Source organism: Oryctolagus cuniculus, chromosome 3, assembly GCF_964237555.1.
Source record: "Oryctolagus cuniculus chromosome 3, mOryCun1.1, whole genome shotgun sequence".
NCBI classification, from domain to species: Eukaryota; Metazoa; Chordata; class Mammalia; order Lagomorpha; family Leporidae; genus Oryctolagus; species Oryctolagus cuniculus.
In genome coordinates, this window is record NC_091434.1 from 158,726,636 (window position 1) to 158,741,384 (window position 14,749).

At 38.5% G+C, this 14,749-nt stretch overlaps 1 protein-coding gene across 11 annotated transcripts in view; it reads right to left on the reverse strand.

The window, feature by feature from the left end:
- The window catches only part of CADPS2 (calcium dependent secretion activator 2), a 665,654-nt gene that overhangs the window by 388,036 nt on the left and 262,869 nt on the right, over window positions 1-14,749 (reverse strand). For all 11 annotated transcript variants that reach the window (XM_051849752.2, XM_070071264.1, XM_008258272.4 and 8 more), the window contains 2 exons: window positions 11,215-11,451; window positions 3,572-3,693 (listed from right to left, as the gene is read on the reverse strand). In XM_051849752.2, coding sequence (XP_051705712.2) covers window positions 3,572-3,693; window positions 11,215-11,451 — 359 coding nt within the window. The remainder of the gene's footprint in view (window positions 1-3,571; window positions 3,694-11,214; window positions 11,452-14,749) is intronic.

Here is a 14,749-nt window from a genome sequence, read left to right on the forward strand (position 1 = left end):
AAGACTAAAAACAAAACAAGACACTACTAAAATCTGTAAGGAACTCAAAAGACTCTGACTAGCCAAAGCAATCTTGGGTAAAAAGAACAAAGCAAGAGGCACTATACTACCTGACTTTAAAACGTATCACAAAGCTACAGTAATTAAAACACCACAGTTGGGCAAGTGTTGTGGTACAGTGCATTAAATCACCAACTGGAAGGCTTGCCTCCTGTACCACAGTGACCATTCTAGCCCTGGTTACTCCACATCTGATTCAGCTTTCTGCTCTGCTAATGCACCTGGGAAGCAGATGGCTTGAGAATTGCCATTCCTGCCAACTATATGGGAAACCCAGATGGAGTTCCTGATTCCTGGCTTCAGACCACCATAGTCCCGCCTGTCATGGCCATTTGTAAAGTGAACCTGCAAATGGAAGAAATATCTCTCCCTCTCACTGTAACTCTACCTCTCAAATAAATAAATAAAAAATCTTTAAAAAAAATGGGCAAAGGAAAGGATATGTTCCCAAAGAAGAAATAAAAATGGCTAATAAATGAAAAGGTGCCCAGCAGCACTAGTCATTGCAGAAATGTAAATCAAAGTCATGAGATACGACTTCCCACCTACAAAGAAGGGTATAACACACACACACACACACACACACACACACACTGAATAATACTAAGTACAGAAATTTGAATCCTTATACGTGGTTGATAGGAATGTAAATTTTTACCACTGCACAAACTATTTAGTGGCTCCTCAAAAAGCTAAACATAAAATAACTATGTCTCAGCAATTACATCCCAGGTGTATACTCCAAATAATTGAAAATAGGGACTCAGACATTGTACATCATTGTTTACTGTAGTACTTAATTTTGAAAATACTTAAAAAATATCATATTTATCTGAAAGGCAGAGAGACACACTTGATCTTAGCCAAAAGGCTGAGAAGCAATAGGCAGAGAGACAAAGAAAAACCAACACACAGAAGTCTCCCATCTGTTGGTTCACTCCCTAAATGCCCACAATAGCTGGGGCTGGGCCAGGCCAAAACCAGGTCTTCCATATGGGTGTCAAGGACATAAATGTTTGAATCATCTGCCACCTCTCAGTGTGCACATTAGCAGGGAGCTGAAGTCAGGAGTGGAGCTGGAACTAGAACCTAGACACTCTGATATACGATGTGGCCATCACACGTGGCTTAACCACTATGCTCAACAGCTGCACCCATTGTATTATTTTTCACAATAGTTAAAAGGTAGAAATAATCAAGATGAACTGATAAACAAGTGTGCACAAATTCATTTTATTATGGCACACACTCATATACACAATAGAATATTATTCAGTACGGAAAATGAAGTGCTAATATGCTACAACATGGATGAATCTCAAAAATGTCATGCTAATGGAAAGCCAAGACACTTAGGCAAAAGACGTCCTACACAAAGGACCCCTGTGGATGAGTACCCAGTGGAAAGAAGGGGCCACCAAGAAGGATGTACTTTTCTCTGAAGGGAGGAGAGAACTTCCACTTTGTATATGGTCTTGTCAAGCTAGTGGACCCAAAAGGCTTCCATAGCCAAAGCAGGTCATGCCAAGAGCCTTGGGTGATTACTGATGCCATACATAAGAATGCTATTTGTTAAATAAACAAGAGTCACTGTGTACTAGCTTCCCACGCAGGACCTCTGTCCCCAAAGAGCTGTACCATAAAACTTAATAATAAAACTTATTCCCAAGAATCACTTCCATTTAGTATATTAAAAGGAAGATATTAGTATGTCTTGAAAGTTATAGTTGAGCCCACAAAAGATGTATCATTCTTGGCTTTCTTCTTTAAAGACAATTAAGTTTCTAAATGAAAAGCAGGGGGAGGAAGGAAGGGAAAGAGGAAGGAGAAAAGAAAAAAAAAGAATAAAAAGCAAAATCACCTTCAAAAAGCAATGAAATATATCAGCCCTTGTATAGACTGTTGAGGAACATTTAGTTTTTTTTACTCCATTTGTTCTTTTCTTTTTTCTTTCTTTTTATTTCTCTTTCAGATAAAACAGGAGAGAGAGCAGGAATGGGGAGAGAATGGGTGGGATGGCAGGTGTGGTGGGAAGAATTAATATGTACATAATGCTGTATTTATAAAATACAAATTAAAGATAAATAAAAATATCATGCTAAGTCAAAGAAACCAGTCACAAAATAGCATATTTTACAAGATTCTATTTAAATGAAATGTCCAGAATAGACAATTCTATAGAGACATTAAGTGAATTAGTGATTGTTTCAGATGGGGAGATTGGGTGTTGAGAGTTAGAGGGTAGAGAATTTCTTTTTCAGGTGATGAATACATTCTAAAATTGATGGTGATAATAATTGCACAACTCTGTGAATACCCTAAGACAAGGTGAAGAGTCACAAAAATAAGTTTGATCCACTGAATTAACAAATTCTAACAGCTGGCCAGGTACTAGGATATAAAATACCTGGGATACTATTTCTGCCCTTTTCTCAAGGCAGAGGGAATAGCAAGTGCACTGACCAGCATTAGAGGGACCACATGATATCCAGGGTGGATGACAGGACAGAGGGAGGTGGTGAGTTCCCAGAGGTAGTAAGAGTTTGGAAAGAGGCAGACCTGCAGGGCTTTTATCAGGTAGGAGGAGAAGGTTCAATGTGCTTTTCCCTTGGCCTCATAATACTCTGTGCCCATCTCTCCTGCCACACTTAAGCCTCCATATCCTTCCTGACTGCCGCCCTGTTCTAAAGAAAACAAGTTTCTTGTTCGTCTGTTACCTTCAATGCCTAACCATGCTCTAAACAGAGGTTTCCTGAATGAATAGGCTGCAAATTGATGCTATGATTAGACAAAATCCTAAGTCTTATAAGACATTTTAAGTAAAGACTAAATGCAATGAAAATATGCTTTCTGAAGGCAGCATATAAGTGAAAGCCAGGCAGGTTTCATTTGAATCATTCAGCCAGGATGTTTATTTCAACCAGAGACTTTGTGACAATTATCAAGCTTAAATTAAAGAATATCTTCCAAATTTAATTACACCCACTCCCAGAATTTCATACACCAAACTATCAGCAAATAATGGCTTTATCCTCTTCAATTATTATGTGGTAGTCATTAACTGGTTCTCTAACTCAGGATGATTAACTGAAATATTCCAAGTCATTGTGCAGAATTGTGATATCCATCTACGCAGACATCACTGTGGAATTGTAACATAAGGAAACAGAAAAGCTATCAGACTACAATTCCAGTAACTGAAAGAGGATCACATATTACCTTTTCTATAGCACACAATAACACGTATTTCCCTTACAAATGTCTTATGAGCATTTTATTGCCTAACGATTAGCTTCCCATTTGCATGCTGGATCCTCTGTACTACACAGAAATTCTGCCACGGTTCTAATTATAACATCATTATCCAGAAAGGCACACACTGATTCCAACACAGTTGAGGTAAAGCTAGCCAAATAGCAGCTTCAGAGTGTAATACCATATGATTCTGCAAATAAATAAAGGTCATTTCTTTGGAAGAAAAAAAAATCATTTTCTTTTTCATCTAGCTTACTGTGGCCTTGATGCTTCAGCTTGGTCTGTCTGCAGTTTTTCTCCTCCTTCCACCTCCATTGTACAGTAAACAATTCGATTGGGAGCCACTGACTTCAAACCTTGTACTTCCATTATGACAATCTGAAGATAAAACAATTGAAGAACATTAAGTCAGGTTGATAGCAATGTACAGAAACAGCAGCATAAACTGCAGTGAGAACGACCAGTTGAAAAAACTGTCTGGTAACATCCCTGCTACTTTATCTTCTTTATAATCTACCTCTTTTCATAGAGAGTATAGTAAATGATATTTTTAGGAAGACTTCTTTCTGAGAAAATATCTTCTGTCAGGGAGTAACCAAAAGTAAGGCCTTAAATACAAGCCCTAGTGAATAAAATGAAATATGGATTCAGATCTTTAATAAATCAAGGCAAGCCTGCAGGAAGCAAAGCAGAATCACCAGTGGAAATTCAAGATGGCATTGTAAAGACATGTTCAATGTCACAGAAAGTGATATCATATTTATTAGTGGTAGACACTGTGATTGTCATACCAATGTATTGACATAAATATCAAAAATTTCTCTATTTACCTATTTTAGATGACTTATACAAAAGCTCATGTTTTTGTACAAATATAATATTAGTTCAATAAACAAGAATGCAGCCAGCAAAGCATTTATCAAAACATTATCTAAATAATTCATTGATCATTTCTACAGTCATTAAACTTTCCATACAATTGTGATATGAATCATGATTGAAGAGATCTCATGAAAATGAATTAATTTAAATATAATATTCTTCCTTTTAGCTCTGGGGTAAAGAAGGGCTACAGTTGTAAATACAAACATGTGTTTTCTTTTTTTCATTGAAATATGGAATAATGATCAAAAAACAAAAGGCTAAACTCAGAACCAGTTTCTGTACTCATGTAGGGCTTTTGTAACTTTATCACATTGAAATACATACCAATTTATGAATAAAAATAAGGATTCAAGTAAAATCAAAGAGAATTAATAACAGCAACGCCTTTTGCAGAGGTTGTAGTAGGGAAATTGGGATGAACTACTAAATCTTGATTAAGGAAATAAAAGAAGTAATGTATTTTTAAGGATTCAAGTGTGTTAGTAATATTAACTTTGAAATTGGTTAGATCCATATACAAACAAAACTAACCAGAAGTTGAGACAGATGAAACATATAACCATTAAAATTGAGAGCCAGCAATGCCAGGTGTTGTGGTACAACAGTTTAAGCTACCACTTAGGATTTGGACTGCCACTTCTAATCCAGCATCTCAGCTTCTGATCCAGCTTCCTGCAACTTGGGAGACACCAGATTACAGCTCAAGCGCTTGGGCCCCTGCACCCATGTGGGAGGTTCAGATGGTTTTCTGGGTTCCTAGGTTCCACATGCTCAGTCCTGGTTACAGTGAGCATTTGGAGAGTGAACCATCAAATGGAAAATCTTTCTCTATATCCCTTTCTCTATCTCTCTGTCTTTTAAGTAGATGACAATATTTTTTAAAGGTAACAATATTTGGACTCAATATCATGATTCTAATAAGTTTTTAAAATTGAATTGAAAGGCAGAGTTTGTGGGGCAGGGAGAAAGAGAAAGAAACAGAGACATCTTCTATCTGCTGGTTCACTCCCCAGATGGTTGTAACTTTCAGAGTTAGGCCAGGTTAAAGCCTGGAGCCAAGAATTCTATTTGGCTCTCTCATGTGGGTGGCAGAAGCCCAAGCATTTGGGCCATCTTACACTGCTTTCCCAGGCACATTAGCAAGGAGCTGTTTTAGAACTGGAACAGCTGGGACTCAAACCAGCACCCATCTGGGATGCTGGTGTCATCTCAGGTGATGGCTTAACCTGCGGCACTAGAAGGCCAGCCCCCTGTATCTTAATTCAATGATAAAAAATGTTTTTCTCCTTTGACATTTATTTTATTAATTTTTATGCTTAAATTTTGTAATTTGAGAATGCTTATTTTGGGGTTGGCGCTTGTGACATAGCCACTTAAGCCACGAACTACAGTGCTGACATCCCATATGGGTGCTGTTTCAATTACGACTGCTCCATTTTCTTTTTTTTTTAAAGATTTATTTTATTTACTTGAAAGAGTTACAGAGAGAGAGAGAGAGAGAGAGAGAGAGAGAGAGAGAGAGGGGTTTTCCATCCGCTGGTTCCTTCCCCCAGATGACTGCAACAGCCAGAGCTGAACTGATCCAAAGCCAGGAGTCAGGAGCTTCTTCCTGGTTTCCCACATGGGAGCAGGGGCCCAAGCACTTGGCCATCATCTTTGGCTGTCACAGGCCATTAGGAGGGAGATGGTCTGGAAGTGGAGCAGCTGAGACTTGAACCAGTGCCCATATGGAATGCCTGCACTGCAGGCTGGGATTTTAACCCGCTGAGCCACAGCGCTGGCCCCTGCTCCACTTTCAATCCAGCTCCCTGCTAATGTACCTGGGAAAGCAGTGGAAGATGGTCCAAGTTCTTAGGTCCCTACATTTACATGGGAGACCAGGAAGAAGCTCCTGGCTTCATCCTGGACCAGCCCAGTCACTGTGGTCATTTGGGGAGTGAACCAACGGATGGAAGATCTCTGTGTCTCTCCTTCTCTCTGTAACTCTGCCTTTCAAATACATAAATAAATCTTTAATTTTTAATTAAAAAATTTTTTAACAGTGATATGACAATTTGGCTGCTTAAAATGTACAGAACAGAAGTGAGTACTACAAGATAAATCTAAAAAACCCTAAAGGCACATTACTGTTGGCACTGCGTCTTCTCCTGTTGTTTTAATACCCAAATTGCAAGAAAGAAGGGAAGCTTGTGACTGACATTTCTTTTTTACCTCTGCCCCAAACTATTGGACACAGAACCTCCTGGAACACACAACTTGTGAAGCAGAATTCTGCTCCTCCAAACAATACCCGTGTCTGTGCTGATATTGTTTAATCCTGCAGCACTGCCATTTTCAAAAGATGTAAATTCTGTGATAAAATCTATACATACAAATAAAGCAATACGATTCTAACATCTGTCAGAAGAAAAAAAATATTAGTGATGAAGGCAGCCAAAAATTCTATGGACAATCAACTAATCGAATGTTAAATTAACTGTTCGAACAGCTCCCAGCAAAATTTGATAATGGAACTACAGAAAATAAAATTGATCTATGTTTCATCTCTTCCAATTTCTCTGTGGCAATGTAATAAAATAGTTTTCTTAGAATGAAGAAGGGGGGGAGCATGTACAAAACAGTAAACCAGACAACACATTTCTGAGTAACACACACTGACCAAAGTTATGTGTAGCTGATTTCAAACAGCACTGGGCAGTATGGAAAAATTGGAAACCACGCACGGCCAGACACAGGCAGTTAGAGTCTCTTAGTCCAATACCAAAGAAAAAACCAACCATATTCATGTTACTGATGTCGTTCCCCACACAACATTCAGAATCATTACTTCAAAGATGACTACCTCGGGCCAGCGCAGTGGCACAGCAGGTTAAGCCGCCACCTTCAGTGTTGGCATCCCATATTCACGCTGGTTCAAGTCACAGCTGCTCCTTTTCCAATCCAGCTCTCTGCTATGGCCTGGGAAAGCAGTAGAAGATGGCCCAAGCCCCTTAGCCCCTGCATCTACATGGGAGACCCAGAGGAAGCTCCTGGCTTCTGGCTTCAGATCAGAGCAGCTCCGGCTGTTACGGCCAATTGGGGAGTGAACCAGCAGATGGAAGACACTCTCTCTCTCTCTCTCTCTCTCTCTCTCTCTCTCTGGCTCGCCTTCTCTGTGTAACTCTGACTTTCAAGTAAAGTAAATAAAATCTCTTTTTTTTTTTAAAAAAAAAGATGAGTATCTTTTTTTAAAAAAAAAAAAGATTTTGTTTATTTGAGAGGCAGAGTTACAGAGAGGGAGTGACAGAGAGAGTCTTCCATCTGCTGGTTCACTTCCCCCACCTTGCTGCAATGGCTGGAGCTAGGTCGATCTGAAGCCAGGAGCCAGGAGCTTCTTCTAGGTCTCCCACACTGGTGCAGGGGCCCAAGCACTTGGGCCATTTTCTGTTGCCTTCCCAGGCCATAGCAGAGAACTAGATGGGAAGAGGAGCAGCTAGGACTCAAACTGGCACATATATGGGATACTGGCACCGCAGGCAGAGGCTTAGCCTACTACGCCCCAAGTATCTATTTTTCTAGTTTTCCTTGCATCTTTTTAAACATATCATTGTAGGGGTATCTTATGGTTTAGCATATATCTTGCTTTATTAGGCGGCATGAATGGACACATCTACAAGTAATCCTGTATGGCTAACTGCTGTTTAAGAAATATTATACAAGTCTTTAATTCCACAAACATTTATTGAGTCAGCTGTTTTGGGCACTGTTCAATATTTAAGTATAAATATATAAATACCGTTTCTGCAGCTTACAATCTAGGATAGAAAGCCAGATAAATAATAATAAACAATAAAAATATAGTTATATGTTTGTCGACAAATATTGTGGTAAGTTAAGCTTGAAAGTAATATGGTATAGTGGTAGAAGGGAGGGGTGGGTAGCCATTTTAAAGAGAAGGTGAGATGTGAGCAAAGTTTTCCACATCTGTACTTTATTCCTTAAACTCAACATTCAGTTCTACACTTGATGTTAACCAAAAGGCTGAGAAGCAATATATTGTTTTGTTTTTTTTTTTTTGACAGGCAGAGTGGACAGTGAGAGAGAGAGAGACAGAGAGAAAGGTCTTCCTTTGCCATTGGTTCACCCTCCAATGGCTGCCACGGCTGGCATGCTGCGGCCAGCGCACCGTGCTGATCTGATGGCAGGAGCCAGGTACATATCCTGGTCTCCCATGGGGTGCAAGGCCCAAGCACGTGGGCCATCCTCCACTGCACTCCCACTCCCAGGCCACAGCAGAGAGTTGGCCTGGAAGAGGGGCAACCGGGACAGAATCTGGCGCCCTGACCGGGACTAGAACCCGGTGTGCCAGCGCCGCAGGTGGAGGATTAGCCTAGTGAGCCACGGCAGCACCGGCCTATATTCAGTTCTTTAAAAAAAAAAAAACCAAAAAACAAAAAAAAACTCCCTTCTCTACTGGACAAGTTCAAAGCCTGACTAATGAAATGTGAAGGCTTTGAATTGGATTAACTGCATGCCTTTCAGAATTATTTTAGGCTGAAATCAAGGTGCAATGCTTGCTTAACAGGCCAGGGATGAGTATTCATCCCTCTGATGCTGCTGCCACTTGCCCTGATGCTGGAGGAGAAGTCATTTCCTATCTCAGGTGTCCTACAGACAGGCACTGGACAGTCGTCATCAGTCAACATGATTTTATTTTGTTGCTCCACACACAACTCATACTTAAAATAGTGTGGGCACCCAAGAACAGATTTTTATTACACTATGGCCTGAAAATATTTGCCTTCAACAGACATGGCAACAGAGGCTGTCAAACCAATTTCATAAATAATAAATGCTTCTCAGACTCTGCAAAACGAAACTTGAGCTCATATTCTGCTCCTACCACAATTACACTGTTAACTTAGCAGCTCTCTTTCAGGCATCGGCAATAAAGCGCAGAGTTTAAGTTTCATTTAAACACTGGCATATCAGGCTAATTTTGTTTTCATGGAGAAAAAAACAATTCAAAAGAATTTAATTATTTTCAATTATTTAAGATGTTTTAACAATAGAAGAAACATTTTAAACTGCAGCTCTGAATGTCTAACAGAAATTTAATGGTGGATTTATACATCCTAAAAGTTATTTCTTTTTTTTTTTTTTTTTTTGACAGGCAGAGTGGACAGTGAGAGAGACAGAGAGAAAAGTCTTCCTTTTGCCGTTGGTTCACCCTTCAATGGCCGCCACGGCCGGCGCGCTGCGACCGGCGCACCGCGCTGATCCGATGGCAGGAGCCTTTTCCCATCAATGAATTAAAATGCTACACTCTAGTTAGAAAAATGTATACAAGTATCAACACTGCATTACAGGTTTAGCTGCAGCCTGTGATGCTGGCATCCCATATGAGCACTAGTTCAAGACCCAGCTGCTCCACTTCTAATTCAGTTCCTTGCCAATGTACCTGGAAAAGCAGCAGAAGATGGCCCAAGTCCTTGGGCTCCTGCCACTCATGTGACAGACCTGGATTGAATTCCTGGCTCCTGGCTTCTGACAGCCCATACCTGGCCACTGTGGCCATTTGGGGAGTGAACCAACAAATGGAAGATCCCAATCTCAAACTCTCTCTACCCCAAGTCTCTCTATAACACTGTCTTTCAAAAAATAAAATAAATCTTAAAAAATTAAAAGTGTATACTAAAATGATTTTGCTTCATTAAAAACAACTAAAAGAAAGGAAAACCAAAGTCAAACTTATTTGGTAAGGTCATTAGGAAAACCCAGGAATGAGTCTGAAATCAGGAGAAAGTTGTGTATTTCTAGTCTAACACTAAATTTAATCCATTAACATACAAAGAAGTCATTAACCTGGAAGTTAAAAAAGGAAGGGGCAATTGTGTTATCTTGAGCTTGAGTTTCTCTTAGAGTTGAGTAAATGAAGGGAAAAGAACAAAAGTAGACATTTGCTTTTTCTGCCATAAACCAAATAAGTCAAACACCAACAAAGAAATATTGAATTCTATTTCCTAAGACTGTATGTGATTTTATTTATTAATCAGCAAATGCAAGCAGTAGTACCAGTAATATAACAATATAAAAAAGGATCTCATATAAAAGATCTATAAACTTAAGCTTGACCTTCCTAGTATTTACTTACAAAACAGACTTATGAGGGCTGGGGAAACTGACATTTAAACTGAATAGTAAGCTGCTACTCCTAATTATGAGGATAAAATCTTTTATTTTGTTTTTTTTACACAAATAAGTACTTCTAGAAACTAAAGATGTCTGCAGTAAGTGTGTATGTGTGATGATATATAAATTCCTAGACATACATCAAGATTAGCTCAGATAAACAGATTAGCAATTTAGAAATGTAATTATGAAAAACACCAATAAGTAGCTGTACTGAGTATCAGACCATTTGGTTTCCAAGATTTGTATAAAAGGGATTAAACTAAAGTATGGGGCAGCACAATTTTAAAAGCATGACATTTGTTCTTGTTTTTGTAATATTTACTGTGCCTACAATAAAACTGGAAGCCCTGGAAAGGAAGAATTCTCTAGTGCTCACCCTCTATAGTATCCAGTATTGTGCACTGCCACTGGTTTATTTGATTTGATTCTAGACAGACAACCCCACAGGTGAAATAGATTAAAAACAGGGTTACCCAGAAGCCTGAAAGGAGATCCAGATTACAGAGGATTCAATTACATGCTTAAATCCTATTCTCATCCCAATGTGCCTTGATGCTTACTTCATGAATTAACTTACACTAGGCCTAGTTGGCATGAAGAAAGTCCACATTCTTAAAATTTTAATTATTTAATTTCAACACTGCTATTTTGTTTTGTTTTAAAGGGCAGTTTGCATTCATTCATACATACACTCTTACTACCAATCAAATGAAGAACAATTTAATAACTTCAATATATAATCTATCACTTTAAATTCCAAACATTACCACAAAGATCAGCAAAGCTTATTGTGTGGCTTCATTTATGCTGTCGGAAGCAAACCTGGATCAAGCCTCTTACCTCTAAGGTGAATGACAGTACCACGTCGGACTTGGACAGCTGGATCTCATTCTCATCTCCTATGTCCAAAAATGCCGAGTTCTGTGAACGTTTTAACTTTTGTAATTTAAATTCGGGACCACCTTTCGAAACTGGGAGACTCTCCAAATTGGCCATTAGCAAATTCACTGAAGACCGCAATTCTTCTATGTACATAGCCTCCATTTCTTTTGATATAAATTCGGGGAATTTTCTTTCCTTGAAAATAATGTTTAGAATAATAATGTTACACAAGTTACATTTCAATTCAACATAAAAGATTTTATGACACATACACTCCACTGTTTTAGAAATAATGATACTCTCAATATAATGTGCCTATCCTAATCAGTAGGTTTAAGAAGCCTCAGACTTCAATGACTTTGAATCTATCTTAAAGGTACCTTATGTACTTTACTGAGGATCATTTTGGTACAAAATCAATAACATAGATATATTTTCACATTAAATTCATTTTTGATAAGATTTCCTTAAGGAAAAACAAATTCTGAGAACATGCATGTAAAATGTTTTAATATATGAATAAATCTTAATGAGCTACCATTAGCTTTGAAATGCTTGTGGTAACTGGTCTGTAAGAGAATGTTCAGAATACACAGCTAACAAACATTTCAACAACATGTCTCTCTCCTGCCATAGGAGTGCACCATTGGGAGGGTCTACTTTTCATAAATAAGCATTCAAATGTAAACTCTCCTATTCCTAAATAGTAATCTGGACACATTTTAAAAATCAGTTTATCTTCATGCCATATCAGTGTACCAAGATCCCTTGTGTACATAAATTTGTAGGCTGTTTTCATTACAGTTTAGAAAAAAAATTACATTTGAAACAAAAGGTTAACCTATGACAGAAACTGTTAAGTGTAAAGAAGAAGAATAATATCAGTTTAGAATATCCTATTCTCTTGGTGTAATTCATTAACATTACCATGCAATCCTTTTTATCTGTTCAGAGTTCTGCTTCTGTCACTCAATTAAAAGGACACTACAAATACTGATATTTAGATAGGTAGTGCCAAACTTCCTCAGAGCAGATTATACCAATTTACATTCCCCAAACAGTGAATTGAGGGCAAGTTCTCCCTTATACTCCAGGCTATTTAGCCTTTGCCCACCTGGCTTTCAGCTGTTATCTCTTAAAGGTAGAGGTTATACAGCTTTACAGCAGCAAGCCTGGCATAACATGAGAGCCCAAAGCAGCCATCTTTCAAATGACTGTCTAATGCCCCAGAAAATCACTGCCTTCACTGCTGCTTCCCTTGATCATTCAAAATCTAACCTAAGAAATCTGCATTTCTAACAGGACTGGATGGTGCCCGCTCTTGTCAATCAGCACCCAGTCTCTAGCTCCCTTGCCACAGTTCATTCGTGGGATGAGAAGAAACATCTGGCATCAACTCATGAATCAGTCCCAGAGTCTCGGGCCACCTGCTTATTTTTCCACCCTCCCCCAAATACAACCTCCACATATTCCTTTTAAAAATCATTTCCATATAACCAATATGAAAACTGCATATTATTTTCACAATATATCTACATTAATAATTAATTTTCTCTGGGGCTAGCATTCTGGCACAGCAGGTTAAAGCCCTGGCCTGCAGTGTTGGCATCCCATATGGGTGCCAGTTCGAGTCCCAGCTGCTCCACTTCCAATCCAGCTTTCTGCTATGGCTTGGGAAAGCAATGGAGGATTGCCCAAGTCCTTGGGCCCCTGCACTTGTGTGAGAGACCCGGAAGAAGCTCCTGGCTCCTGGCTTTGGATCAGCGCAGCTCCGGCCACTGCTGGATTTATTTTTATTTATTTGAAAGAGTTACAGAGAGAGGTAGAGACAGAGAGGGAGGTCTTCCAACCCCTGGTTCACTCCCCATATGGTTGCAATGGCTGGAGCTGCACCAATTTGAAGCCAGAAGCCAGGAGCCTCCCAGTCTCTCACGCAGGTGCAGGGGCCCAAGGACTTGGGCCATTTTCTACTGATATCCCAGGCCATAGCAGAGAGCTGGACTGGAAGAGGAGCAGCCGGGACAAGAACTGGCACCCATATGGGATGCCATTGCTTTAAGCCAGAGCTTTAACCCACTGCGCCACAGCACCAGCCCCTAAATAAATCTTTTTAAAAAATTAATTTTCTCAAAGAAGATCTTAGGTAATGTTTTCACAATCCTCAATAGTTTGATGCAACGTTTTAAAATAGTAAGTTTGCAACATCAGGGATGGTTTCACAATAAAGGCAAAGAGGATAAAAAGACAAAATAAACCATAAAAACATGTTTATATTTTGGGGCTACCTTTAACAGTTGTCAGAAAAAGCATCTAAAACTCAGATACAAGGCAAAAAAGAAGTAAGCAGGTCTTTTCAATGTCATTTAAAGAAAAAGCCACCAAAAGACATTTGGGGACAATGCATTTACTATTTATTATTCATTAAAAATTCTAGACAGTGCCATATTATCTTATAAAATTGTGTCTGGTAAGACAACTCAGGATCTACAGTTTAAGTCTGTGTTAGAATAAAACCAATTTTATATTTAATCCACGAATCTACTGTTAAGTCCCCCAAATATCAGCTTCTCAAATGCTCTTTGGACTTATTTTAACATCTAACTGGTGTGACTATGAATCATACATTGACTAGAAAGTTTATTGTGTGTCCATTTGATACTTGTATGAAGGTCATAATTTTGACTCATTAAAATGATATTTTAGCAAAGCAAAAGGCAAATACATCACATATTTAAAAGTTCTGATGCATATATTTTCTTTCAAATTTCCATGGTGTTACTTTACAGAAAATATAGCATTAGAAGTCTGAAAAAATAATCTATTTGTATTTAACAAAAACATTTCATTCGCTATCATCTGTCAACCAGGAGACTGGCAGGCCTCTCCAAAATTGACTTTTTTTATCTGTATTTTCAAACTTTGCAGGGACTCAACTAGACTAGAATTTATTTTTCTCTGAGGAAACTCACAACTCTGTTTTAAAGCTTTGAAGTTTATTGATAATATTTCATCAGCTTTCTTTAGCCTGCTTGTGTTGCTTCCCACTTGGAAATAACAAAAATAATTGTACATCAGACGAGTATACGTATTAAATTTGATATCTTTGATCAGAATTGAATTAGACACAGTGGTATTTTCTAGTTGTGTAACTGAGATGCTGCTATAAAACATGGTTTAAATGTCCTGGTTTCACCCACTACAGAGCATAGCTCACTATGGCTGCAACATGGCATATACAAAAGCAGTATTTGTTTCATAAACAATTTCCCATTGGTCAAACTTTGTCACTTTTTTATAAATTTTATATAAAACAGATTTTTGTGTACTTCATATATACAGTTTTAAGAATATAATGACACTTCCCACTCTCCATTCTCCTCCGTTTCCTTTTTTTTTTTTTTTCCAATTTTTCTTAAGTTTCCTTAACTACCTATTCCATGACATCTGGGTTGAGATAGCTAGCTACTCCAAGCAGAACTCTGTTTTGTTTCTT